General features: G+C 42.9%; 1 protein-coding gene across 2 annotated transcripts in view; it reads left to right on the top strand.

Moving 5' to 3' along the window:
• Nucleotides 1-7420: 7420 nt before the first annotated feature.
• LOC137342747 (ribosomal protein S6 kinase 2 alpha-like) overlaps nucleotides 7421-25783 on the top strand; it is a 196002-nt gene continuing 177639 nt past the window's right edge. For both annotated transcript variants that reach the window (XM_068006918.1, XM_068006916.1), the window contains exons 1-2: nucleotides 7421-7796; nucleotides 20751-20795. In XM_068006918.1, coding sequence (XP_067863019.1) covers nucleotides 7734-7796; nucleotides 20751-20795 — 108 coding nt within the window. In that variant the 5' untranslated portion in view covers nucleotides 7421-7733. The remainder of the gene's footprint in view (nucleotides 7797-20750; nucleotides 20796-25783) is intronic.

The raw sequence follows: 25783 nt of genomic DNA, 5'->3' as shown, positions 1-25783 counted from the left end.
AAGACCTAAGGCATAGATTATGATTCATTTTAATAATTTTTGTCCTGTTGGTTTGAAAGAATAATGTTCACCCAGTTTCCACAGGACATGCATCAACCCACTGAGCATAAACCAGTTGTAAATCAGAAACACATGTTACCCAACAAGGTTATGTTGAGCCAAGTTCTGGTCTCATGGAAGATTTTCATATTGGATTACTCTTCCTCAGATAGAACAAGAAACAAAAGGATTACACTGTTACACATCATGGCTTCTCTGCAAGGTGGTTTCTGGAGAAGTGGTTAGTTCACTGGGATTTCATCTCTGGGACTGGGGTTCAAATTGAGTCCAGATGAATGGCTCCTCTGACTGCTGGCTGTAAGGGTCTTATGCCAATGAGGTTGGGCAGTCTCAACTTAGATCCTAGTGGGCATAGGCCTAATGTACAAAACTGCCTCTAATTTGGCACTACAGGCAATTTTACTCAGACAGACCAAAGGATGGTTGGTGTGTTAAATGGAAACAAATGGGGTATTGGGACAATAGGGATTAGGACAGGGCAGAGTGAGTATTCCTCTGCATTTAAATGTGCTGTACCTGCCCTGGGAAGGCTTGATTATGACACCATGTCTGAAATGGAAAATTCCCAGCACTGACATCTCTCACCTTGATGAGCACAAAGAATTTAGAGAAAAAAAGGCTGTTTTTCACAAGATGACTTTCCTATGATCCGAAACCTGTACCCAAATACAGTACTTGCTATATTGGAGACAGTGCACCCAGGATTAACCCTTTTGTTGTGAGAGATCACATAGAATCCTATACATTCTCTGAGAGGTAGTAAATACCACATCATCATTACATTCAAGCAAACTTTAATAATTTTATTTAAAATAGAATATACAGAAGCAATGAGACACAGCACTCTTCCACAAGCACAATCTCAGACTTAGATTATATATAATCCATTTCAAAACAATCCACAATATTTGTAGCTTCTGACTGACTGTCTGGTGGAACTTACTTGGGATATGACTCTCAAGGAGTTCCTCTCAACCTACTCATGAGATAGGGGCAGAGCAAAGCAGGGAACTGGGCAACACAGGGCTGTTTGTCAGGTAGTGGCTGTCTTTCTTTGACGTTACAGCAGGCCCATTTGATGATCACACAGTTTTCTCTCAATGGCCAGGCAATTTAAGATAGTATCTATTTATAAAACATAATTAGATAAGGTGTGAACGGTCGTGCCCTGGTCAGTTGATACTCTGCGGTTAATTTTCAGTTTGGGCACAGGTGGAAAACTAGTGGTTGCTGTTTGGCTGCCCGTTTTACACCCACCCGATTTTCCTCTCCACAATGGGCGGGGTGTATAATGGGCAACTGATGCCAATTTTCTGTCTGCGCACAAAATGAAAATGACCCCCTCTGTTTACTTTTGACACGTGCCAGTAATCGAAATCGCAACATCGTCTGATTGACATAATCTGGCCCTGGGGAGGAGTTGGCCAAATCTGGTGATACCTTTCTCGTGCCAGGATCTGTGTCCATTTGAGGGGAGTCCTTCTGGGAACTCACTATTGTGTCAGAATGGGGAAAGAGCAGACAGACCCATTGGGATCATGAGGGAGGCGAAGGCCTGTCTCCATGCTGGGAGAGTTCATTGAATCATAGAATGGTTACAGCACAGAAGGAGGCCATTTGGCCCATCGTGCCTGTGCCGGCTCTTTGTAAGAGCTATCCAATTAGTCCCATTCCCCGGTTCTTTCCACGTAGCCCTATAAATTTTTTCCCTTCAAGTATTTATCCAATTTCTTTTTGAAGGCCATGATTGAATCTGCCTCCACCACCTTTTCAGGCAGCACATTCCAGATCATAACTACTAGCTGCGTAAAAAGGTTTTTCCTCATGTTGCCTTTGGTTCTTTTGTCAATCACCTTAAATCTGTGTCCTATGGTTCTCAACCCTTCCGCCAATGGGAACAGTTTCTCTTCATTTACTTTATCTAAACTCTTCATGATTTTGAACACTTCTATCAAATCTCCTCTCAACCTTCTCTGTTCTAAGGAGAACCACCCCAGCTTCTCCAGTCTATCCACGTAACTGAAGTCCCTCATCCCTGGAACCATTCTAGTAAATCTTTTCTGCACCCTAAAGCCTTAACATCCTTCCTAAAGTGCGGTGCCCAGAATTGGACACAATACTCCAGCTGTGGCCAAACCAGTGTTTTATAAAGGTTCATCATAACTTCCTTGCTTTTGTACTCTATGTCTCTATTTATAAAACCCAGAATCCTGTATGCTATTTTAACCACTTTCTCAAACTGTCCTGCCACCTTTAAAGATTTGTGCACATGTACCCCCAGGTCTCTCTGTTTTTGCACCCCCTTTAGAATTGTATCATTTAGTTTATATTGCCTCTCCTCATTCTTCCTGCCAAAATGTATCACTTCTCACTTCTCTGTGTTAAATTTCATCTGCCATGTGTCCCCCCATTCCACCAGCCTGTCTCTTTTTTTTATTCATTCATGGGATGTGGGCGTCGCTGGCGAGGCCGGCATTTATTGCCCATCCCTAATTGCCCTTGAGAAGGTGGTGGTGAGCCGCCTTCTTGAACCGCTGCAGTCCGTGTGGTGAAGGTTCTCCCACAGTGCTGTTAGGAAGGGAGTTCCAGGATTTTGACCCAGCGACGATGAAGGAATGGCGATATATTTCCAAGTCGGGACTGTGTGTGACTTGGAGGGGAACGTGCAGGTGGTGTTGTTCCCATGTACCTGCTGCTCTTGTCCTTCTAGGTGGTAGAGGTCGCGGGTTTGGGAGGTGCTGCCGAAGAAGCCTTGGCGAGTTGCTGCAGTGCATCCTGTGGATGGTACATACTGCAGCCACTGTGCGCCGGTGGTGAAGGGAGTGAACGTTTAGGATGGTGGATGGGGTGCCAATCAAGCGGGCTGCTTCATCTTGGATGGTGTCGAGCTTCTTGAGTGTTGTTGGAGCTGCACTCATCCAGGCAAGTGGAGAGTATTCCATCACACTCCTGACTTGTGCCTTGTAGATGGTGGAAAGGCTTTGGGAAGTCAGGAGGTGAGTCACTCGCCACAGAATACCCAGCCTCTGACCTGCTCTTGTAACCACAGTATTTATATGGCTGGTCCAGTTAAGTTTCTGGTCAATGGTGACCCCCAGGATGTTGATGGTGGGGGATTTGGTGATGGTAATGCCATTGAATGTCAAGGGGAGGTGGTTAGACTCTCTCTTGTTGGAGATGGTCATTGCCTGGCACTTGTCTGGCGCGAATGTTACTTGCCACTCATGAGCCCAAGCCTGGAGGTTGTCCAGGTCTATATCCTCTTGAAGTCTACCACTATCCTCCTCACTGTTTACTACACTTCCAAGTTTTGTGTCATCTGCAAATTTTGAAATTGAAATTTTGAAATATGAGGGGGTGAGCAAAAGCTTGGTTAAAGATGTGCTTTTTTTTTCACAACAACAACTTGCATTTATACAGCGTCTTTAACATACTAAAACATCCTAAGATGCTTCACAGGAGCGTTATCAAACAAAATTTGACAACGAACCACATAAGGAGATAGTAGGACAGGAGCTTAGTCACAGAGGAAGGTGTCTTAAATGAGAAGAGAGGGAGGTAGAAAGGCAGAGAGGTTTAGTGAGGGAATTCCAGAACTTAGGGCCTAGGCAGCTGAAGGCATGACCGCGATTGGTGGTGTGATTAAATTCAGGGATGTGCTAGAGGCCAGAATTGGAGGAGCGCAGAGATCTTGGAGGGTTGTAGGGCTGGAGGAGGTTACAGAGTACAGGGTAGCTCTTTTTCGATCGGTACAGACACGATAGACCAAATGGCCTCCTTCTGTGCCGTAATTTTTTCTATGTTTCTACAGAGATAGGGAGGGGTGAGGCCATGGAGGGATTTGAAAACAAGGATGAGAATTTTAAAATTGAGGCGTTGCCGGACTGGAAGCCAATGTAGGTCAGCGAGCACAGGGTGGGTGAGGGGTGAACGGGACTTGGTGCAAGTTAGGATACGGGCCGCAGAGTTTTGGATGAGCTCAAGTTAATGGAGTGTGAAAGATGGGAGGCCGGCCAGAAGAGCATCGGAATAGTCAAGTCGAGAGGTAACAAAGGCACGGATGAGAGTTTCAGCAGCAGATGAGCTGAGGCAGAGGCAGAGACAGAGACGGGAAATGTTACGGAGATGGAAGTAGGCGGACTTGGTGATGGAGCGGATTTGGGGTCAGAAGCTGATCTCAGGGTCAAATAGGACGCCAAGGTTGCGAACGGTCTGGGTCAGCCTCAGACAGTGGCCAGGGAGAGGGATGGATTTTAGCTAGGGAAGAGTTTGTGACAGGGACTAAAGATAATGGCTTTGGTCTTCTCAATATTTAGTTGGAAGCAATTTCTGCTTATCTAGTACTGGATGTTGGACAAGCAGCATGACAAATCAGAGGCAGTGGAGGGGTCAAGAGAGGTGGTGATGAGGTAGAGCTGGGTGTCGTCACCATACATGTAGAACCTGACATTGTGTTTTTGGATGATGTCGCCGAGGGGCAGCATGTAGATGAGAAATAAGAGGGGGCCAAGGATAGATCCTTGGGGGACTCCAGAGATAACAGTGCGGGAGCGGGAAGAGAAGCCATTCCAGGTGATTCTCTGGCTACGACTGGATAGATAAGAATGGAACCAGATTAGACAATCAGGCTCTGTACTTGCTTAAAAACTTTAACATCTTCCAGTTCTGATGAAAGGTCATCGACCTGAAACGTTAACTCTGTTTCTTTCTCCACAGATGCTGCCTGACCTGCCGAGTGTTTTCCAGCATTTTCTGTTTTTATTTCAGATTTCCAACATCGGCAGTATTTTGCTTTTGATTCAGCTATCATGGGGGCCAGGAAGGGAAGCTTAAGATGCTCCTTAAAAACTACCTCTTTGGTCCTGTCTTAATATCTCTTTATGTGGCTCGCTGTCAAATTTTGTTTGAAAATCGCTCCTGTGAAGTGCCTTGGGACGTTTTACTACATTAAAGGTGCAGGTGGTTGTTGTTGTTTGATGTGCTGGGGAATGGAACAAACGTCCAAAATGTCAAATATGTTTCACACTTTCATTGTTAAAGGTGGCAGATTGTAAACTGGAAGGATGCGGGTTGGCGGCGTGTTGAGGTCGTGTTTCACATTTTTACCAATTAACACCCCCACCTAGCCCTCTGACGCCCATCGTGGGGAGATTAAAGTTCCCCCCTTTATATCATGTATAATGCACATGTGACTGGCTAATAGAGGACAATTATAGAGTTGAAATGGATACTGAGTAAGAGCACACTGATGAACAGGCAGGAAATCAATAAAATTAGACAAAGACAGCCTGTCCTGTTTGGATAGTGGCATTTTCCACCTCTGTCACTCCAGACTATTATTTAACAACTTTTTCAGATTAAACTAGACCCTCCATCCCATTCCCTGATACAGGAAATAGATTTGTAAAAGATAGCAAAAAAAATTAGCAATCTCTTGAAAGTTGCCAATAATTCTTCAGTTATCTGCAAAACTGTGTGAGCATGGGTTTTAACAGATCTTTGCTCATAATCCCTGGGCTGTTCTTTAATATAGTATACACATACCAAAACCAAACCCTTCATTATCGCCGTGCATGCCAAGATAGGTTTAAAAAAGAAATTGTTTTCTTAACATTAGCCAGGGGACGTCTAACATGGTTACTTAATGGCTGTTTGTTCAGCATTATTCCTTTTTCACTTCAATGTTGAAATCTTGCTGTTTACTGTAACCTTTGAGGGACATAGTAAGGTCACTGGTAGCAAGTCTCAAGGCACATAGCACTGTGTTGCATAATGCTAATGGCTTATATAAAATCCTTTTCCTGGTCAGCAGTCTGAAGTAGACAGACCAGTGTACAGTAGAATCATCCTGGCTCAAAATGTAAGCTATGCTGTTCAAAGATCCTACACACAGTTACAATAAGAAAATGTGCAATGATTTTTGCTGCAGTTTCCTTGCAAAAATCACTATCCCATCCACCATTTAATTCTGGCAAATTATCACATTAATGCCAGCAAAAATACAAAATTTTTTTTTACTGGATTATTTTCACAATTTTTTGCATTAGACATAATGATAGCCATTATAAATAAATAACATGCAAAGTGATGAATGTCTGTCCCACTTGATAAGCATATGGCCACAGCTCATAGATTATTGAGGGCCCACACAGTCAAGTGGCATCAACAAGACTGTTTAGTCTATATTTTTGAACATTAATTGAATGGCGTCCTACTGCACTTAGGAAGCAATGCTCACAGAGACAAAGTAAATAAAACTGTACAAGCAAAGTATGAGCTTAAATGTTATACTTCTGATGCTTATCGAGGCCAGGGATGTGCTGGGCAATGGAACAAATGTCCACTGGGAGGGGGAAAACAGGGTAAACTAACAGGACTTGAAATTAATATAAGAGTTTATATTATACAGGACTGTTTCAAGTTCTGCTTGGCTTGACTCCCAGTGGAATGCATTCCAGTTTATATTGCAGACTAGATTCCACAGCACCAGTAGCAACATAAGAATAACTGTGTGCAGCTGTTCAAAAGTCACAATTGCTGGGGAACATCTGTACAGTTCAGCAATGTGAAAACTGCATTCCTAGTCTGAATGGATGGAGTGAGGACTCGGAAACAAGGACCAGGAATGGCCTGCAGCACAGGTGGTGCCTTGTCCGTTGCTGCAGCAGCTGCACTTCCTATGGAGGGGTGGGGAAAGTGCCTCAAGGTGGTTCTTTGTCAGTTGAAGTCAGCTGGAGTGCTGCAAGGTAAATGCAGCAACAGACTGCAGTGGCACTGGTCACAGAGTATGTCAGCATTTCTCATAGGTGCGCTGCAGGGTTCTTTCCCAAATATATGATGGTGTAACAATGAGTGCGCGAAATCTTTGTTCTATGTTCAGTTGCACTTTGAAAAACACCGACAGTACAATTATAGATTGTTTTTCCGTGCGTGAGTCGCGTATCGAGAGAGTATTTTGAGCCAATATAGAGTGAAGTACCGGCGGTGACAGGTCTGCAATATCGAACGGCAGTGGTGAGATCAATTTGACTTCACGAATTAAGAAAGAAACACAAGAAGCAAAGTGGCGGTCACTGTGCGAGCCGGGGCCCCGAGTGCCGAGCCGGGCCGAGCCGGGGCCCCCGAGTGCCGTGCCGGGCCGGGCCGAGCCGGGGCCCCCGAGTGCCGTGCCGGGCCGGGCCGAGCCGGGGCCCCCGAGTGCCGGGCCGAGCCGGGGCCCCCGAGTGCCGGGCCGTACCTGCCCGCCTTCCCTCACCTTAACCCGCCAGCAGCGCCGCCTCCTCTCCCCGGCGACCAGCGGCCAATCAGCTTGGCGCCAAGCTGCGGCAACACGTAACGCACGTCGACCCACGCGAGCACGTCGGCGGTGACTGGCGGCGCGAGGGAGCTGGAGCTGAGCGGCCGTTAACTGTCTGTGCGCGCGCTCCGGGACAGAGGGCGCGCGGGACCCGGGCACAGCGCCGAGAGCCGAGCGGGATAAAGTGACCAGGAGCCAGTACCATTTACAAACCCCCTCACAGCCCGGGACAGAGAGAGCGCTCGGGACCCGGACCCGAGCCGGATAAAGTGCAATCACCCCCCAGCCCGGGACAGAGCCACCGAGAGCGGGTAACTCTCCGGAAACAGCCCGACAGGGATCCGCGCCTCGTCCCGTTTCCTCAGCCGGTCGCAAGATGCCGCTGGCACAGTTGGCCGGTCCCTGGCCCAAAGTGGACCTGATTCACCTGGAGACCGAGGTAAATATTTACAGCGGGGAATAAATGTACAGCCAGGGGGGTATAAACCTGCCCCGGGGGGCGAGATGCTGGTAAAGCGGTGCCTGAGGATGGGGGTGAAGTTACTGACTTGGCTGGCGGGCGGGCGGGGTGTTTGGGGCTACCCGAGAAGCTCAAATATGAATGTCCCCTGTGGGGAGAATTCCTTAGAACTTCTCGGGTCTCTCTCTCTCTTTGCAGCCGGGGATTCACTGAAATCACAGCCCCAAAAAACAAACAAAATTACTCCTCAGAGCGCAGTTGAAATTCATTGAAACAGCATCCTCAGAACACCGAGTCCACAAAATAGCAATTAAGTTAACCGTAGGCATTGGGGATGTTGGTTATGTTGCCACACCGTGGTTATAATTATAAATATTAAAAAAAACTGGAGGCTCTTACTCGTGGTAATTGCATGCTTTGTGTCACCGTATCTTGTTTGATGTGTAATTCTGCTGTGTGGTGCTCACCCTCCCACTTTGGATTTTGCTAACTTGAATGATGTTTGGGAGTTTTACATTAATTAACCTTTTTTAAAAAACATTTTTAAAGGGACACCATCTTTATGAAAATGTTGTTTGGCAAGCCTTTTTCTTCATTTGGTTAACAAATACAGTGACACGGATTATGCCATAGATCATTGTCACACCAGCTTGTGATGAAAATGATATGAGAAAGAAAGGACTGTGGCCCTTGCTTGTAGTGATATTGTAAACACTTTATTGAATGCATTTATGACCTCTCCACCCACAAAAACCAGAAGGATTCCTCCCTCCACGATCTTCCTTTTCCAAGCAAAATAGTAAAGGTTTGCCAAACACTTTTTTCATCAAGACAGGAGCCCTTCTAATGCCGAATGAAAACCTGAGACGTTGAGAGTGTTGGAGAAATATTGTGCGTATGTACAGTGGGCTGGAGAGCGAGAGAGTATATCTAGAGCAGAACTGCTAAATAATGCACTGGAACAATTTTATTGCATCCTCCTGGAGATGAGCAGCAGGGCTTTGAATATGAACAGATGGATGTTGAACTAAAGTAGAAAGAAAAAGACTGAAACTGAATTAACATTCTCCTGGGGGAGATCATCGGATCTGGGGCAGTATTATTGTAAACCAGCTGAGGAATAAACCATTACAGATCACTTGTTAATGATCAGAATCTGACTGAAATGTAGCAAAATTAAGTGTTTCATGGCTTGCTAAATCTATTGCTTCACTAAATAGCATTTCTTTATACAAAATTATCAGCTATTCAAACTGACAGCAAAATAGTTGGGCATATTATGTGTAGACTTAAACAGCATACTGCAGAAATATAATTCTTCAAAACAAGCAGGTGCTTTAGAACGGTTCAAAACAGGTCCTTTAGAAGGGCCTCAGTGCAGTGAGGGTTATTCTATTAATTAGTATTTTTCAAGAAGTAGTTCTGGTTTAAATGGCCCATTGATCTCTGGACCCTGCAGTGCTGGGCGAGCTCATGCTGCAGCAGTGTCTACAGTCTAGTAGAAATGTTCTGATGTGATTAAATTGAGGTGGCATAACTCCAAGCCAAGGTGAAAGCAGGCAAACCTGTTACTTTGTTGTTTATTTAAAAGAAAAATACCAGCTACTTCACATTGCATTCTTAAGTGGCTGATATTTCCTGGTATGAAAAGAGTGATGATGTGTGTTATAGAGGGTCTCTGATGGTGGTGCTGGTAATGTCAGTTGATCAGCTCCATTCTGATGTTCTGACCTGGCATGGAAACACTCTCAAGAGCTTGCAGGAAGGATATTAAATGTTAGATAACACCGGATAAGTAAGAACCCATTTCTTTTTCACCAGCTAGAAAAGGCAATACCTTACATCAAAAGCACTGCTCCATTTCAAGGCTGCATAGATCAGAAACTAACAAACCACTGGCTACAGTAAACAAAGGTCTTCCAATATAATAAAAATCAATTATCTATGACCATTGTATTTTTTGAGGTATTCTGGGGAAAAGTCTGTGAGAAGCTTCCTGTATGGAAACAGAGTGGAGTTGAGCACATTATGGAAGTTGGAAGTGTATTCTTGCTGTCACTGATATGTTGTAAAAATGCTACTGTTTATCCAGTGAACCATTGTTAGGTTTTGCAATGTCCTGGGGGACATGATTCCTTTTTATTCTTTTTGGTTTGCAGTTATAGAAGTGCACTTTTTAACTGCGTTTCCTTAGAAAATTGAATGGCTAGTTTAACAACTTGCCATTGAAACTATGATTGAGTTTACCAAACAGACTTCTGTGCCAGACTATATTAAATGTTTGGCTTTACTCAGGCCCACCAAGAAAATCTCCCCAGGATGGTCAATTGTGCCACACCATCAGACAACTGTAAGAACTAAAGTACTGTTGAGTATCCAGATTGGAATCCAAATTGTTTTAAGAGTGAGGAGACTATTTGTTCTCTGACACTGCCACAATTACTTATTGGTTACTTCTAACACTTTTCCAGCAATCCTGATTTGTGAAATGCAAAGAAAACTGCATCAGCTTCTCTTCGGTGGCTAAAGGATGGGCATCGTTGGGCAAAATCCTGTTCTTGAGACATTGCTATGACTGACATGATATAAACCAAGTCAGCAAGGTTATAAATTCTTAAGCATGTGCACATAGTGAACTGAAGCTAAGACCATTAGGTCCAATTGCATTATTTTGTATTAAATTACATGGTACTCCAAGACTGTTGATGCAGATGTTAACCATACATGGGTCTTCTCTGGCATCCTTTGAAAATGGTAACTTACCTTGGGAACAGGTTACATGATAATTCACACTTTTGACTCATGCTGTGATATCTTGATTGAGACACACCTATGCTCAATTAGCTAGAGATTGAACCTGTTTACACGTCCTATTCTCATGTTGTAAAATCACTCATTAAACCAGCAAGCAAAATTTGTCTCGGCTCTTTGAGAAGGATGAAGTTTTCAACTATCTTGATGATTACTAACAATTTTTATTTTGATGCAACGGTAATGAACCCGTTGGTGGCTGCATGATAGATCTTCTCAAATAGCATCGCTATCAAATTAAAGGTGTGGTTGCACACGGCTGATCTTTTAGCTGTTCCATTGTAATTGATGTTTGTGAAATTGTGTTAGGCATTACCTGAGATCAGTAAAGCTCTTATCAATTCTGATGTAAGTTAGAAGAAGCTGAAGAGTCTTGGTAAACTGCAGCGCATCTGTGGCTCAGCTGTCCTAAACTATGATGTAGCAAAGTTGAGTGCATTGTTTCACGCGAATAGGTATGATGCTTACCTCCCGTTTCTTAATGAACACCAGAAGCCACCACTCCAAGTCTCTGGTTACTGGTTTTATCAGAAGAATCAGTGAGTCCGTAGGTGACTTGTTGACTAGTGCCTGATAGGTAGACTGCAACAGCAAACAGTTACATGTCCCACAGACACTTGGGACACGTTGCTTTGTTCTTGGAAGGATGTCAATGTTTTCCAAACCCTGTTGCTGGACAACACTAAGCCTCAAGATAGGGCAGTGAGAGCTCAAGATAATATCATCCTGGTCTGTGGTCCTACTGATTAGATGAGTAATTTACATTGGTGCCAATCAGAAATGAGTATAAATCAAACTACAACAACAACTTGCATTTATATCGCGTCTTTAACATAATAAAATGTCCCAAGGCGCTTCACAGGAGTGATCAAACAAAATTTGACACTGAGCCACATAAGGTGATATTAGGACAGGTGACCAAAAGCTTGGTCAAAGAGGTAGACTTTAAGGAGCATCTTAACGGAGGAGAGAGAGGTGGAGAGGTTTAGGGAGGGAATTCCAGAACTTAGGGCCTAGGCAGCTGAAGGCACGGCTGCCAATGGTGGAGCGATTAAAATCGGGGATGTGCCAGAGGCAAGAATTGGAGGAGTGCAGAGATCTTGGAGATTTGTAGGGCTGGAGGAGGGTACAGAGATAGGGAGGGGCGAGGCCATGGAGGGATTTGAAAACGAGGATGAGAATATTAAAACCGAGGCATTCCCGAACCGGGAGCCAATGTAGGTCAGCGAGCACAGGGGTGATGAATGAACAGGAGTTGGTGCGAGTCAGGATACGGTCATCAGAGTTTTAGATGAGCTCAAGTTTATGGAGGGTGGAAGTTGGGAGGCCGGCCAGGAGAGCATTGGAATAGTTAAGTCTAGAGGTAACAAAGGCACGGATGAATGTTTCAGCAGCAGATAAGCTGAGGCAGGGGCCGAGACGGGTGATGTTATGGAGATGGAAGTAGGCGGTCTTGGAGCGGATGTATGATCGGAAGTTCATCTCCGGGTCAAATTGGACGTCAAGGTTGTGAATGGTCTGGTTCAGCCTCAACAACCTATTTTATAAAAACCCTGCATGTCGGATAACATGATCGCCATGCTCTTGTACTGTTCTTGGTACTTTTGCCTTCAACTATGACATGGACCCAGTGTTGGATGGTAGTGGGATTTAAATTTGCCTGATGTGAATCTGTGTACAGTTGAGCTGATTTTAATCTTCCGTCTAGTGATAGTTTTTTTTCTTTCACTGATGTTGACATGGCTATTTTGCACCACTTTAGTCACCTTCTCTCTGCCCTTGAATCCCAGTGTAAAATTCTTGCTATGTCTGAAGAATGGGCCTCATGGGCATACAGAATTTTTCTTCCTCTCTTGTCACAAGTTGGGTATACAAAGAGATTTTTGTGATGTTTGACCTTTTTTTAAAAAAAATATTTGATTATCTGACTGCATCAGAATTAAAAATTGCTGCCATTGCATTTTGTAGGCATACACTGTATGTTGTAATTTGAAAACAACTTGATTTTAGCAAGAATTTTACACTGGGATTCAAGGGCAGAGAGAAGGTAACTAAAGTGGTGCAAAATAGCCATGTCAACATCAGCGAAAGAAAAAAAACCTGAGGTGTCTTGATACTTTCACATTACCAGCCTGTGTATATTATAAGGCTGTGTGCCCTTTTTCCATCTTATTCAGGAATTGATTTGTTTGTGTCTTTCCTGGCCACATGCAAGGAAACCAAATTATACATCAGACACGGTGCGTGGTTAAGGGCAGATCGAGGTGATCAAGAGCCTTTGATGAAGGGTGACTTCTGACGTGGAAAGTAAGCACTTTCTCTTCTCCAGTGAGTGTTCTCATTCTCACTGATGTGAAGCTTGGTTTTCTTGCCTGTAACCTGGACTGCTGTGACGATTTCTGTTCTAGTTTATAAACTGCATTTCAAAACTATTTGAATACATATTTTAATGAATACTCTTGGAATCTAGTGGTGGGGGTGGGGTTCACCGTTTTGACTGTCTTTTCATTGAGTGGGCTGATGTGGATGGATTACGGATTCCGCCCATAAACTAGAGATGTTAAATTTAAAAAAAAAAATATATATATATTTAAAATTTATCAGTCTAAAGCCAGTAGCTGCAGAATTGACTGCAGTTCAGCAGTACCTGATTTTTACTGCCTGGCTCTGAATCAGACTCTGGGGATCAGGAGGAAACTCTGCTATGGTGCATTTATGCATGTGTGGAACAGTGCTTCTGGCTGAAAACATTTTTAAAAACCCCTTTCTTTTAAACCCAGTTTGACACTACACTGGAGTGATACGGTATGAGATGGGTGATTTTAGTGCTGTAGTGTTTCTGTGCACTCTGTTACAAAGTCCATTTGAGACCTGACTCTGGAGTTATACTGTTATTTCTCCAATTTGCAGTGAAGCAAAAATGGCACTTTAACTGCTCCCTAAAATAACAAAGCAAAGCTGGAATCTACATTAAGTCCTTCTGTTTTTTAGCTGGCCAATTGACACTTTAAGCTCATAGCCTAACCTGCTTGAGCCAGATTTGTGCAAACCCCAATGAGCCATTCTTTTCTGATAAACAGACTTGCAAGATCGTTGAAAAAATTTGTGAGTAGACCACAGTGATGCAATCGACAGTACAGTAATTACCAACTTTTTTTTAAAAAAAGCTAAGAAAATTACCTGACAACGACACTATGTAAATGTACACGTCAGTAAGACCTTTACCTGACCACCCACATGACAAGTGCTGTAGCTGAATTTTTGCAGTGGTCTGTTCCAAATAACTAAGCCTGCTTGCAAATTTCACCAGAGATAATTACTGTGTTTAATACCATTACCAAGTTTCAGGTTTAATGATTTAATAATGTAATGTTTGCTGAATTTTTGATTAGGATTACAATGAAACCTTTTCACCTACAAATCTTTGGATATGGAATATTTCCCCTCACGTTCATTTATCTAATTTCATTAGTTTCCCAGCTTGACCATATTGGTATAGTGGGATTTGTTCCCAAGTTTCTCCCTTTCTTGCCAGAGGAAATGAACTAAGACCAAGTAGGATACATGGTTAATTGTGGGAGCGGGGGAGGGGGGGGGGGGGAGAGAGGGTTTTTTGGGACAAAAACTGAAACTTTGTATGCCATTCCTTCGCGCCCTCTCAGTTTAGGAAAACTCAGAAGTTCCAGCACTCAGAGGGGGTGTAATGGTGCAGGAGGCAATAGATGTGAGGAAAGAAATCTAAACTGAAAGGGGGGCAAGGAAAATAGTTACAAGGTTAACAATACAGTGCTTCAGCTAGACATTTTTCGCAGAATATTTTTTAAATTGGAGATTATAAATAGTAGCAGATTTTCTTTTCCACTAACAGCTGTCAGAATGAATAGTTGAGTCGTGAGAAACTGTGGCGTTGGATTTTGCCTGGATTGCAGCCTATGTTAGACAAGTTGTGTGAAGAGGACTGAGTTATGAGGAAAGACTGGAGGCACTTAAGCTTTTCAGCCTTGAGAGAAGGCAATTGAGAAGTTAGCTTTATAGAGGTTTATACAATGGCAAATCCAGAACACAACTTCAAATTAAACTACGACAGTATGATAAGGGGACACAGGTCCAAACTAGTGAAAAATAATTTTAGGACTAAAATAAGGAAGTTGCACACAAAGAATTGTTAACATCTGGAATGGACTTTTGAATGGAGCAGTAAAGACAGAAGCTCTGGAGTTGCTAAGAAGCAGTTGGATACTGTGACTGTAGCTAAAATGGGCCGAATGGCCTTTTTCATCCATATCTATCGTGTGAAGACTGGTCATGGATGTATTCTAGAAGTGTGCTATTCTGAGTTGGACTGTGGCTTGATACCAAAAAAAAAATCACAAACCCAGTGAAGGCTGGCACATATCCTGGGGCTAAGGTTAAGTAAAGTTAAATTAACAACGTGCTAAAAGCCGTTTGCTATTTAGAATTTCACCAGCTAACTTTTAATGTCCTCGATTTTAGTTTTCAGGCGATCCTGAGCATCTATCTCACTGAAATATATGTATAAATTAGCGACCGAATGAGGTCGTCACCACTGAGATAAATCCCAAGAGATCTGATACAAAAAGAACTGTCAGCACCTCAGTTGCGGCCAGTAAACCCATTGTGTATACACAGTGAATCCAGACTTCAAGGTCGCACATCTGAAATAAATTCCCGGTCACACAAGAATGTTAATGTTCAGCAGCAAAGTATTGAAATGGATGCTGAGATGGGCAGTAGTACTGAAATGTAGAAGAATGTTCAGGAAGACTTGAGGCAGTGAGTGGAAGAAATCCAGTCACTGCTGAAAGATAAGTAAGGGAGGGATCAACGAGAGGAATCCTAAGATTGAGATGTAAAGTTTGATACTTTTCTTTCTTCCTTGCAACTGTACTTCAGTGATACAAGCTTGCTGCACACCTGTTGCTGCACTTTCCTATCTTGTCAAAACATCTTATTTTAAGGATTAGAAGCCGAATCTGTTTCAAGCTGAACTCTGGAATTCTGGTAGTACCATGTTGCACATGCAAGAATAGTCCCACCTTCCCAGTAATGGCAACAGTGGGGATACGGGGAACTATGTGGAGGGTGGAGAGAATAAAATACCAAAACTAACAGAGAAGCACCTTTGGGTAAAATTGCAGGTTTATTCAATAATTACATCCTAACACTGGAATGTGAAAATTAGAGTGTAAGAATATGTTTCAGAATATCTTGTGACAGCATAGCCTGGCAGCGACTGTGTAAAATATTATCTGACGAGTTAATTTGCATTCAACTAGCTGATCCATCACCAAGATATCCGCTCCATCACCAAGACCGCCTGCTTCCACTTCCATAACACTGCCCGTCTCAGCCTCTGCCTCAGTTCATCTGCTGAAACCCTCATCCATGCCTTTGTTACCTCTAGACTTGACTATTCCAATGCTATCCTGTCCGGCCTCCCATCTTCAGCACTTTTGTGGGGAAAATGCTGGAGTCTGTAATTAAGGATAGGGTGACTGAACACCTCGAGAATTTTCAGTTAATCAGAGAGAGTCAGCATGGATTTGTGAAAGGTAGGTCGTGCCTGACAAACCTGATTGAATTTTTTGAAGAGGTGACTAAAGTAGTGGACAGGGGAATGTCAATGGATGTTATTTATATGGACTTCCAGAAGGCATTTGATAAGGTCCCACATAAGAGACTGTTAACTAAGATAGAAGCCCATGGAATCGAGGGAAAAGTACGGACTTGGTTAGGAAGTTGGCTGAGCAAAAGGCGACAGAGAGTAGGGATAATGGGTAGGTACTCACATTGGCAGGATGTGACTAGTGGAGTCCCGCAGGGATCTGTCTTGGGGCCTCAATTATTCACAATATTTATTAACGACTTAGATGAAGGCATAGAAAGTCTCATATCTAAGTTTGATATTGGTGGTATTGGCACAAAGATTGGTGGTATTGTAAGCAGTGTAGATGAAAACATAAAATTAGTGATGTTGATAGATTAGGTGAATGGGCAAAACTGTGGCAAATGGAATTCAATGTAGACAAATGTGAGGTCATCCCTTTTGGATCAAAAAAGGATAGAACAGGGTACTTTCTAAATGGTAAAAAGTTAAAAACAGTGGATGTCCAAAGGGACCTAGGGGTTCAGATACATAGATCATTGAAGTGTCATGCACAGGTGCAGAAAATAATCAATAAGGCTAATGGAATGCTGGCCTTTATATCTAGAGGACTAGAGTACAAGGGGGCAGAAGTTATGCTGCAGCTATGCAAAACTCTGGTTAGACCGCACCTGGAGCACTGTGAGCAGTTCTGGGCACCGCACCTTCGGAAGGACATATTGGCTTTGGAGGGAGTGCAGCGTAGCTTTACTAGAATGATACCCGGACTTCAAGGGTTAAGTTACGAGGAGAGATTACACAAATTGGGGTTGTATTCTCTAGAGTTTCGAAGGTTAAGGGGTGATCTGATCGAAGTTTATAAGATATTAAGGGGAACGGATAGGGTGGATAGAGAGAAACTATTTCGGCTGGTTGGGGATTCTAGGAGTAGGGGGCACAGTCTAAAAATTAGAGCCAGACATTTCAGGAGTGAGATTAGAAAACATTTCTACACACAAAGGGTGGTAGAAGTTTGGAACTCTCTTCCGCAAATGACAATTGATACTAGCTCAATTGCTAAATTTAAATCTGAGATAGATAGCTTTTTGGTATAAGGGATATGGGCCAAAGGCGGGTATATGGAGTTAGATCACAGATCCGCCATGATCTTATCAAATGGTGCAGCAGGCACGAGAGGCTGAATGGCCTATTCCTGTTCCTATGTTCCTCTCTCCATAAACTTGAGCTCATCCAAAATTTTGCTGCCTGTATGCTAACTTGCACTAAGTCCCGTTCACCCGTCACCCCTGTGCTTACTGACCTACAGTCACAAAGCTTTTAACTTCTTTATCACATCATTTATCGGTCAAAATTATTTCAGAAATGCTTTTCAATCACTAGAATCTATGAGCCATAGCAGCTTTAAGTCTAGGCACCTCTAGTCATGGAGGTTGGACATGGTTTAGATCATTTAGTTTCTTTATCATGCTTTTCTTTCTTCTGGATTCCTAGGTCAAGCACCCAGACCAAGAAGAAGTACATATGATCTGTTATCATGCATGTACCAATGCAGTTCTCAACTGATCACTGGGAGAGGTGTGAGGCTAGCAAATAGACAATCTTCTCTACCTTCCTCTTCCTCTGTGGGATCTACACCACAGCAACACAGATGAGCTCAGAAATTCAGAGAGAGAGAGAGATATTAAACTTGTAGCAAACTACCATCAGTACAATTTCTTTATTTTGATATTTGTTTCATTTAGATTGTGAAAGACTGGCTCCCTTGGCTAGAATTGTATAGCAAGATAACTTAGCCTTAAAATGAAAGGGACAATTCTAGTTGGCTTTGAAATTTGGTAATAACCCATACAATGAAGGCCTCCTTAAGCCACCTTAAATTATGATTTTCCTTTCATTCTGTAAATATTGGTCTTGCTTTGTCTTAGTATAATGTCTTACACTTACCACACAGCTTAATCAACCAGCTAGTGATATATTGAACTTCTTGCTGCATGCAGTGTTCCTATCTGAGGAAGGATGTCCTTGCCATGGAGGGAGTGCAACGAAGGTTTACCAGACTAATTCCTGGGATGCCAGGACTGACGTATGAGGAGAGATTGGGTCGACTAGGCCTATATTCGCTAGAGTTTAGAAGAATGAGAGGTGATCTCATCGAAACATATAAAATTCCAACAGGACTAGACAGACTAGATGCAGGGAGGATGTTCCCGATGGCTGGGGAGTCCAGAACCAGGGGTCACAGTCTCAGGACATGGGGTATGCTATTTAGAACAGAGTTGAGGAGAAATTTCTTCACTCAGAGGGTGGTGAACCTGTGGAATTCTCTACCACAAAGGCAGTGGAGGCCAAGTCATTAGATGTATTCAAGAAGGAGATAGATATATTTCTTAATGCTAAAGGGATATGGGGAAAAAGCAGGAACAGGGCACTGAGTTAGACGATCAGCCATGATCATTTTTGAATGGCGGAGCAGGCCCAAAGGACGAATGGCCTATTCTTGCTCCTATTTTCTATGCTTCTATGTTAATTTGTTGTGACGAACCAGGTTCATTGTAAAGGATTTCACTACTAAAGTAGCAGTGCAATGTTTGAGAGTGCTTTAATATCTATTTAATATGTTGTAATGGGCATGAATATTACTGAGGTTCTTGGTAATATGATTTGATGTAAACGACACGTAAAAAACATTGAATGTGCCCTTGAGGAGTTTGCCTGTGGTTTTGAGGGCAGGCGCTAAGGGGAGATAGAGCCGTTCCCCCGCGCCCCCCCCATAAGAGAGTGAAGGAAGTTTCTCCAGATTGTACTTATTTACCTGCCACTGCCTGGCCTCAGAGCATTTTCAGAGACTTGAAATGAAGTTGCCTGCATTTCTCCTCCCCAGTGTCCTGTGCAGAGGAAAACAAAAATCTGGTTGCAAAGCTATAAAAAGTGTAATGTTGCGTATCGTGGACTGGGGCCCACTTGTCTATTAAAACCTGATCTGTTTTAAATCCAGTGTCTTGATGACTAAAACTGCAAAGTTGCTTTGGGTCCTGATCATAATTGTTGCTTCCCTCCTTTCTGGATAGGATAGTAATATGATAATTTTGGCATTAACCATACTCTGTTTTAAATGTTAACAACATCATGTACTTTGTACCTTTAACATAATAAAACACCACAGAGCCTTCAGAGGTGTACCTAACCAGACACCAGCAGTGAAAGAGAAGGATTAGGAGTGGAAACTGAGGGCATGATCAAAGAGAAGGGCTTTGAGGGAGAGGTAGCATGGAGGGATTTAGGGAGAATATTCCAAAGTGTTGGGCCAAAACAGCTGTAGACTTTGCTTCCTTTGCATCCCTCCCTCTCTCCACTCCACCTTCAACAACAATGTCAGAAGAGAGGAGGGTGCATGCAGGAACATGGGGCTGAATTTGATTACAGACATGAGAGGGTAAGACCACTCAGAGATTTATAGATGAGAACAAGAATTTTAAAGTCAATGTTTGGGAGGTAGGGAGCCAGTGAAGGTTGGCGAGAACAAAAATGATAATCTTAGTGGGATAAAATGCTGGTTGCAGAGTTTTGGCTGAGTTGCAATTTGTGCGGGGTGGAACTAGAGAGCTGCAAGGAGGGAAATAGAGTAATGTGAATGTGACAAAGGCGTGGATAAATATTTCAGCAGTGGTAGAGGTGAAATGGGGATCGTAGACTGGCAATATTGTCGAGGTGGAAATCAATGGTTTTGATGGTGGCTGGGATGTGGGTTTTGAAACTCATCTAAACAGGGCATTGGGCTCAGTCTGAGGAAGATGCCAGGAAAGAACGGGAGTCCAGTGCTAAAATGAAGAGTTTTTGATGAGAACTGAACAGGATGGTTCAGTCTTGCCAATTGTTGAGTTGAAGGAAGTACCTCATCCAGGACTTGATATCAGCTAAGCAGCCAGGCAGCTGGTAGTGGAATTGACTGGTAGTGAAGTGCTAAAACTGGGCATCCCCAGCATATTTGTGCAAGCTGGCTCCATTTAAGAAAATATCTTTTTAAAAATAAATGTTTGCAGCCTTGTGGAATTGAGATGGAGGTGTACAGCTCTGCCCCCTATCCCATCCACATCATAATCCCCTGTTACTGCACTGTACAAACATTTCCCACAGGGTCATTACTGGAACAGTGTGGAATCAGAACAAGCTTTATGTTTAAGTTGACTAATCATTCACTTTGAATGAAATAGACTAGAGTAAGATGGGCGAATGCTGATTAAAGTGGGACATATTAAAAATGTATTTTTCAAATAATCAGTGTGTACTGGAAGCCCCACAATGGAGATTCTGTACACTGAAGTGCCTGTGCTCTTTTTTGAATGAAAAACTCAATAGAAAATGTTCTGCTCCAGAATGTTGCAACTGTGCAGCTTGTCAGAACAGATTTTTTGGAATGTTTGCTCTTTGTACTAACATTGCATCATCAAACAATGTGTTTAGTTGGCACTTTATTTTCTCACTTTTTTATTTTACAGAATGGCCATGGAGCTTCAGAGGAAACAACAGATCCTCCAGTGCAGGTACTAATGTGGGGACTGCTATCAGTGGGAATTCAGATAAAGTGGAGCAGAATTGCCCCACAGTATGTGTCTGAAGTGCTGGAAAGTTTCAGTAGATAAAACTAAATTTCCACATGATTACTAATGGAATTTGATGGGAGCAGCACTTCATAAGTAGGGGTGCCTTTCTTCCCAGTCATTAAATTGATATTGCTGCTATATGCCTGTTTAACAGAATGTGTGTCCTTCCATGTACTGTTGTGTTAAAGCACCATGATCTTATAAAAAGGAATGTGTGAAAGAAAAGCAACTTATGTATGGTGAGCACTGACTATCAGGGCAGGACCTTTTGTTCATTGGAATGTTTAAAAGGTTTGTATATTGAATGTGTTTTCTTGTCTATATCAGATTCGGTGAAAACCCTGAATCTTTTTCCTTCAGCATTGTACCACAGTTTCTTCGTATATTCTACCAGAGCGAAGCTCATTTTTCTCAATGCTTCTCTCCACCAAAACCCATCCATTGGGTTCTTGCTGTAGTTGATTTACACTGCAGGCTATGGTGGAGGTCTGGCATTCAAATTTTAAAATGCAGTATATGATGAAACATTTCAGTTGTATTTGTAGGCTTTGATACACAATTGCAATGTTATAGAACAGATTTTGTTGCAGCTGTAATTTCTTTTGTATTGAAACACTTGTTTCGGAGTGTCTCAATAAATGTTTACTAAATAAAGGTTCCATTTAAATCTGCCCAATATAATATTTGTAATTTGTTTTAAACTGAGACTGCTATAAATGAGAAACTGTGCTATAAATTGTGTAAATCCCAAAATGATGTGTGGACTAATGGCGGTCCAAGCAATCTTCTCCTACTGAGTTGTGTGTTAAGGAGGCAATGACATCCACGTAAAATGGTCAGGATTTCTGTTAGCCAAGTATTTGTAAGCGGCAGTGCACAACAGTGTATTTAATCATCGTGTGGCTTATCATATCTTCAGAGACAAAATGTAGTTGAGATAGCTGTAAAAATTACATCACAGTAGTTCATGCTGCAACAAATATCACGTCTGCCATGACTGGTGACAAATATGGTGAGTGCGGAAAGGGTTTATGAAGCCGATGTTGCTTGACCATACTCCAAAAACTGCTCATGGCAATAATGGCCTTTTACATAAAACTGCCAAGGTGTCTAAATATTGGTCTGAACTATTGCCTCGAGGATGAGTATTAATACGCAGAGGAGCTTTCTGAATAATATGCCTCATGAGTATGGATTAAGTTCTGATTTCCCCCCCCATTGGTCCCCTACTGTTCCTTTTTTTTTTAATAATTCGTTAGCTGAACAACATCTGGTGTCCCCCCACTTTCCTACCTTTCTGTGCTGAAGATACTGACTTATGCTGGAGTATAATTCCATGGGCACTTGTGGCTTTCTGGTACTTAATCCAATTAAGCATTCTCCATATATGAGCCTGAACAGAGTGTTGACTGTGAATGGTATCACACCTGAACTCAATCCTATTCTCAACAGACCTTGCAATCATGAGTAGGAACCATGAACTTTTTATTTTTCTCTCCCTTCTTTCTTGCTCCTTTTCTCCCCTCCTTCCACCAGTAATATTCAGACCAGTTATGGCTCCAGCAGAGATCAGCTAAATCAACATAGACTGGGACCATACTTGCCTACTGAGCTAACAATTGGAGCTGTACCAGACATTTGACTTTGAGTGAATATGCAAGTGTGAGCTTGGGACGAGTGAAGATGTTACTTGTGAGGCTTTTGCGCACCCCAAGCGATGTGCAGCCTTGATTATAACTCGCACTGTAGCTAATAGTTTGTTTTAATTTTTTCATGCCTAGAATCTAGGTTGCGATGGCAAGAGTCAACAACCTCTTTGTGCAGTGATAAAATATTTTATACCCAGACATGTGTGTGAGATGCATTAAATATTATATAATCAGTGTTGTGATGGTTCTGTTCCCTGTTCAGTTGCAGTATGTAAGAAGCTTTGTGCATATAAGTCACTTGTGAATTAAAAATAAATACATTAGTTATGGTCTAATGTCGACTCTATATTTGTATTACCGGCAACTGAGAACTTTAATAGTGCCTGGAGTGTCCATTATCACTAATGCAACAGCATTAATATTGAAGGATGTTTCTGGGTAATTTAAACTGGAGAAGTTGGTGCCAGCAGATGATCTTATTGATGTCCATATGTGAGATTGTTGTCTTTTCAAATGTTATTTAGTATTGTTGCAATGTTCTCTTTTTTTAACAATATGGTCTTGGCAAGGAACTTTAATGTGGCTTTCAAAAATTATTACACAAACCAAGTTCTCCCAGCAGTCCAGATCAATAACTGCAATACATTTGAATCCATTTAAAGACAATATGTGGGTACCCCTTTTTACTGCCACGTCTAAATTTATTTAAAAAGGAAATCAATGGATCAGTAATCTGTTGTTCAAGAACTTTGTTCCCTAGCAGAAAGTTGCATATTAGTCTTAAACTCATTTGTCTAGGCATTGGGATGGAGCACCAACGAGTAGTGAAATGGCAGTGATGAAACGTAGGTTTGACTTCCCCACTGTGATGCTGATGCATTTTGCTATGTTAAAGGTGCTGTGTACGGTAGTACTAGTAGTATCAGCTGCATAGTGGGGAGAATTTGAGTAGAAGCTTAGTGTTTCTGCAAAATGAATGAGTCTTTACCCTTCTGGCTGGTTCAGAGGAGCATTGATAGATGCTTGACAGCTGGCATCCACTTACCCTGTCTTTTGCAGTTGGCATGAGGAGCTGAGTGGGTGCTGAATGAATAGGGTAAGACTTACAGGCCAGGACAGTTGGATGGTGTGCCATATCAAAATGAAAATTTTGGTTTTCCTTCATTGCTGGGCAGCTGCTGAGTTATGACAACCTGGCCCTGAATAGCAACCACCCCTTCTCCTTACTCTAGTTAGTGTTGTGGACATTTAATACAGATGGGGCATGCGAATCACTGAAGCCTAGTGTGTAATAATAAGATAAAATAAATGACATTTAATTGAGTGCTAGGTTTTGAACTTCCACGCTAATGTTTTAAGTAGAGATTTTTTTTAATGCTGCAGTCAGTTAATCTTGTCCTGTTTAAAGTATAATATGATTTGTTTCCCTCCATCCCTTGTGGGGGGGGGGGGGGGGTGCGCACGGCGGGGGTGAAAACTGTTGCAAGTGATGAGCTTTAAAGTGATTTCAGAATTGATTCAAGTGATTTCATAAGAATGGCAGTGTTCTAGATGGGAGAGGGAGTATTGCATGACAGTTTTAATTTATAAGCACCAAGTGTCACTTTGCATTTGCTGCACTGATGCTTGTGAATATGCCTGAGACTCAGTCAGCCCTGCCCTCTTGGCTGGAATGAGTTAAGTTGTGAGAAGTTCCTTGGAGCAGGTGAAAAAGAGTTTAAGTATTCTTGGTACATACTGTAGTTGCTGCAAATCTCGCTGTAATGAGTGGAGTCGGTCATTTATAGTAATTTAGCGCTACAATAAAGGTTTTTTTTTTATTCGTTCACGGGATGTGGGCGTCGCTGGCAAGGCCGGCATTTATTGCCCATCCCTAGCGAGATTTTTACAACTGAGTGGCTTGCTAGGCCATTTCAGAGGGCAATTAAGAATCAACCACATTGCTGTGGGTCTGGAGTCACATATAGGCCAGACCGGGTAAGGACGGCAGGTTTCCTTCCCTAAAGGACATTAGTGAACCAGATGGGTTTTTACGACAATCCGGTAGTTTCATGGCTATCATTACTGATACTAGTATTTTAATTCCAGATTTTTTATTTAATTAATTGAATTTAAATTCGCCAGCCGCCGTGGCGGGATTTGAACTCGTGACTCTGGATTTTAGTCCAGGCCTCTGGATTACTAGCCCAGTAACATAACCACTACGCTACCGTACCCCTACAATAAAGGTGTCCTTAATGTTGCTGTGACAATCTGGAAAGATGGTTGTGTTCATAGAAGTAGTTTTAAATATGTAAAGAACCTAGGTAAATGGGTGAGAAAACCACAATTTCAGCCTAGAATGTTTTTTTTATTCGTTCATGGGATGTGGGCGTCACTGGCGAGGCCGGCATTTATTGCCCATCCCTGATTGCCCTTGTGAAGGTGGTGGTGAGCCACCTTGAACCGCTGCAGTCCGTGTGGTTCTCCCACAGTGCTTTTACGAAGGGAGTTCCAGGATGTTGACCCAGCGACGATGAAGGAACGGCGATATATTTCCAAGTCAGGATGGTGTGTGGCTTGGAGGGGAACGTGCAGGTGGTGGTGTTCCCATGTGCCTGCTGCTCTTGTCCTTCTAGGTTTTGGAGGTCGCAGGTTTGGGAGGTGCTGTCGAAGAAGCCTTGGCGAGTTGCTGCAGTGCATCCTGTGGATGGTACACACTGCAGCCACTGTGCGCCGGTGGTGAAGGGAATGAATGTTTAGGGTGGTGGATGGGGTGCCAATCAAGCGGGTTGCTTTGTCCTGGGTGGTGTCGAGCTTCTTGAGTGTTGTTGGAACTGCACTCATCCAGGCAAGTGGAGAGTATTCCATCACACTCCTGCCTTGTAGATGGTGGAAAAGCATTGGGGAGTCAGGAGGTGAGTCACTCGCTGCAGAATACTCAGCCTCAGACCTGCTTTTGTAGCCACAGTATTTATATGGCTGGTCCAGTTAAGTTTCTGGTCAGTGGTGACCCCCAGGATGTTGATGGTGGGGGATTTGGCGATGGTAATGCCGTTGAATGTCAAGGGGAGGTGGTTAGACTCTCTTGTTGGAGATGGTCATTGCCTGGCACTTGTCTGGCGCGAATGTTACTTGCAATGTATGAGCCCAAGCCTGGACATTGTCTAGGTCTTGTTGCATGCTGGCTCGGACTGCTTCATTATTTGAGGGGTTGCGAATGGAACTGAACACTGTGCAATCATCAGCGAGAATCCCCATTTCTGACCTTATGATGGAGGGAAGGTCATTGATGAAGCA

This window comes from Heptranchias perlo, chromosome 26 (assembly GCF_035084215.1).
Source record: "Heptranchias perlo isolate sHepPer1 chromosome 26, sHepPer1.hap1, whole genome shotgun sequence".
Classification (NCBI taxonomy): Eukaryota; Metazoa; Chordata; class Chondrichthyes; order Hexanchiformes; family Hexanchidae; genus Heptranchias; species Heptranchias perlo.
The sequence above is the reverse complement of the archived record's forward strand: the minus strand, read 5'-3'. Positions and strand labels throughout refer to the sequence as shown.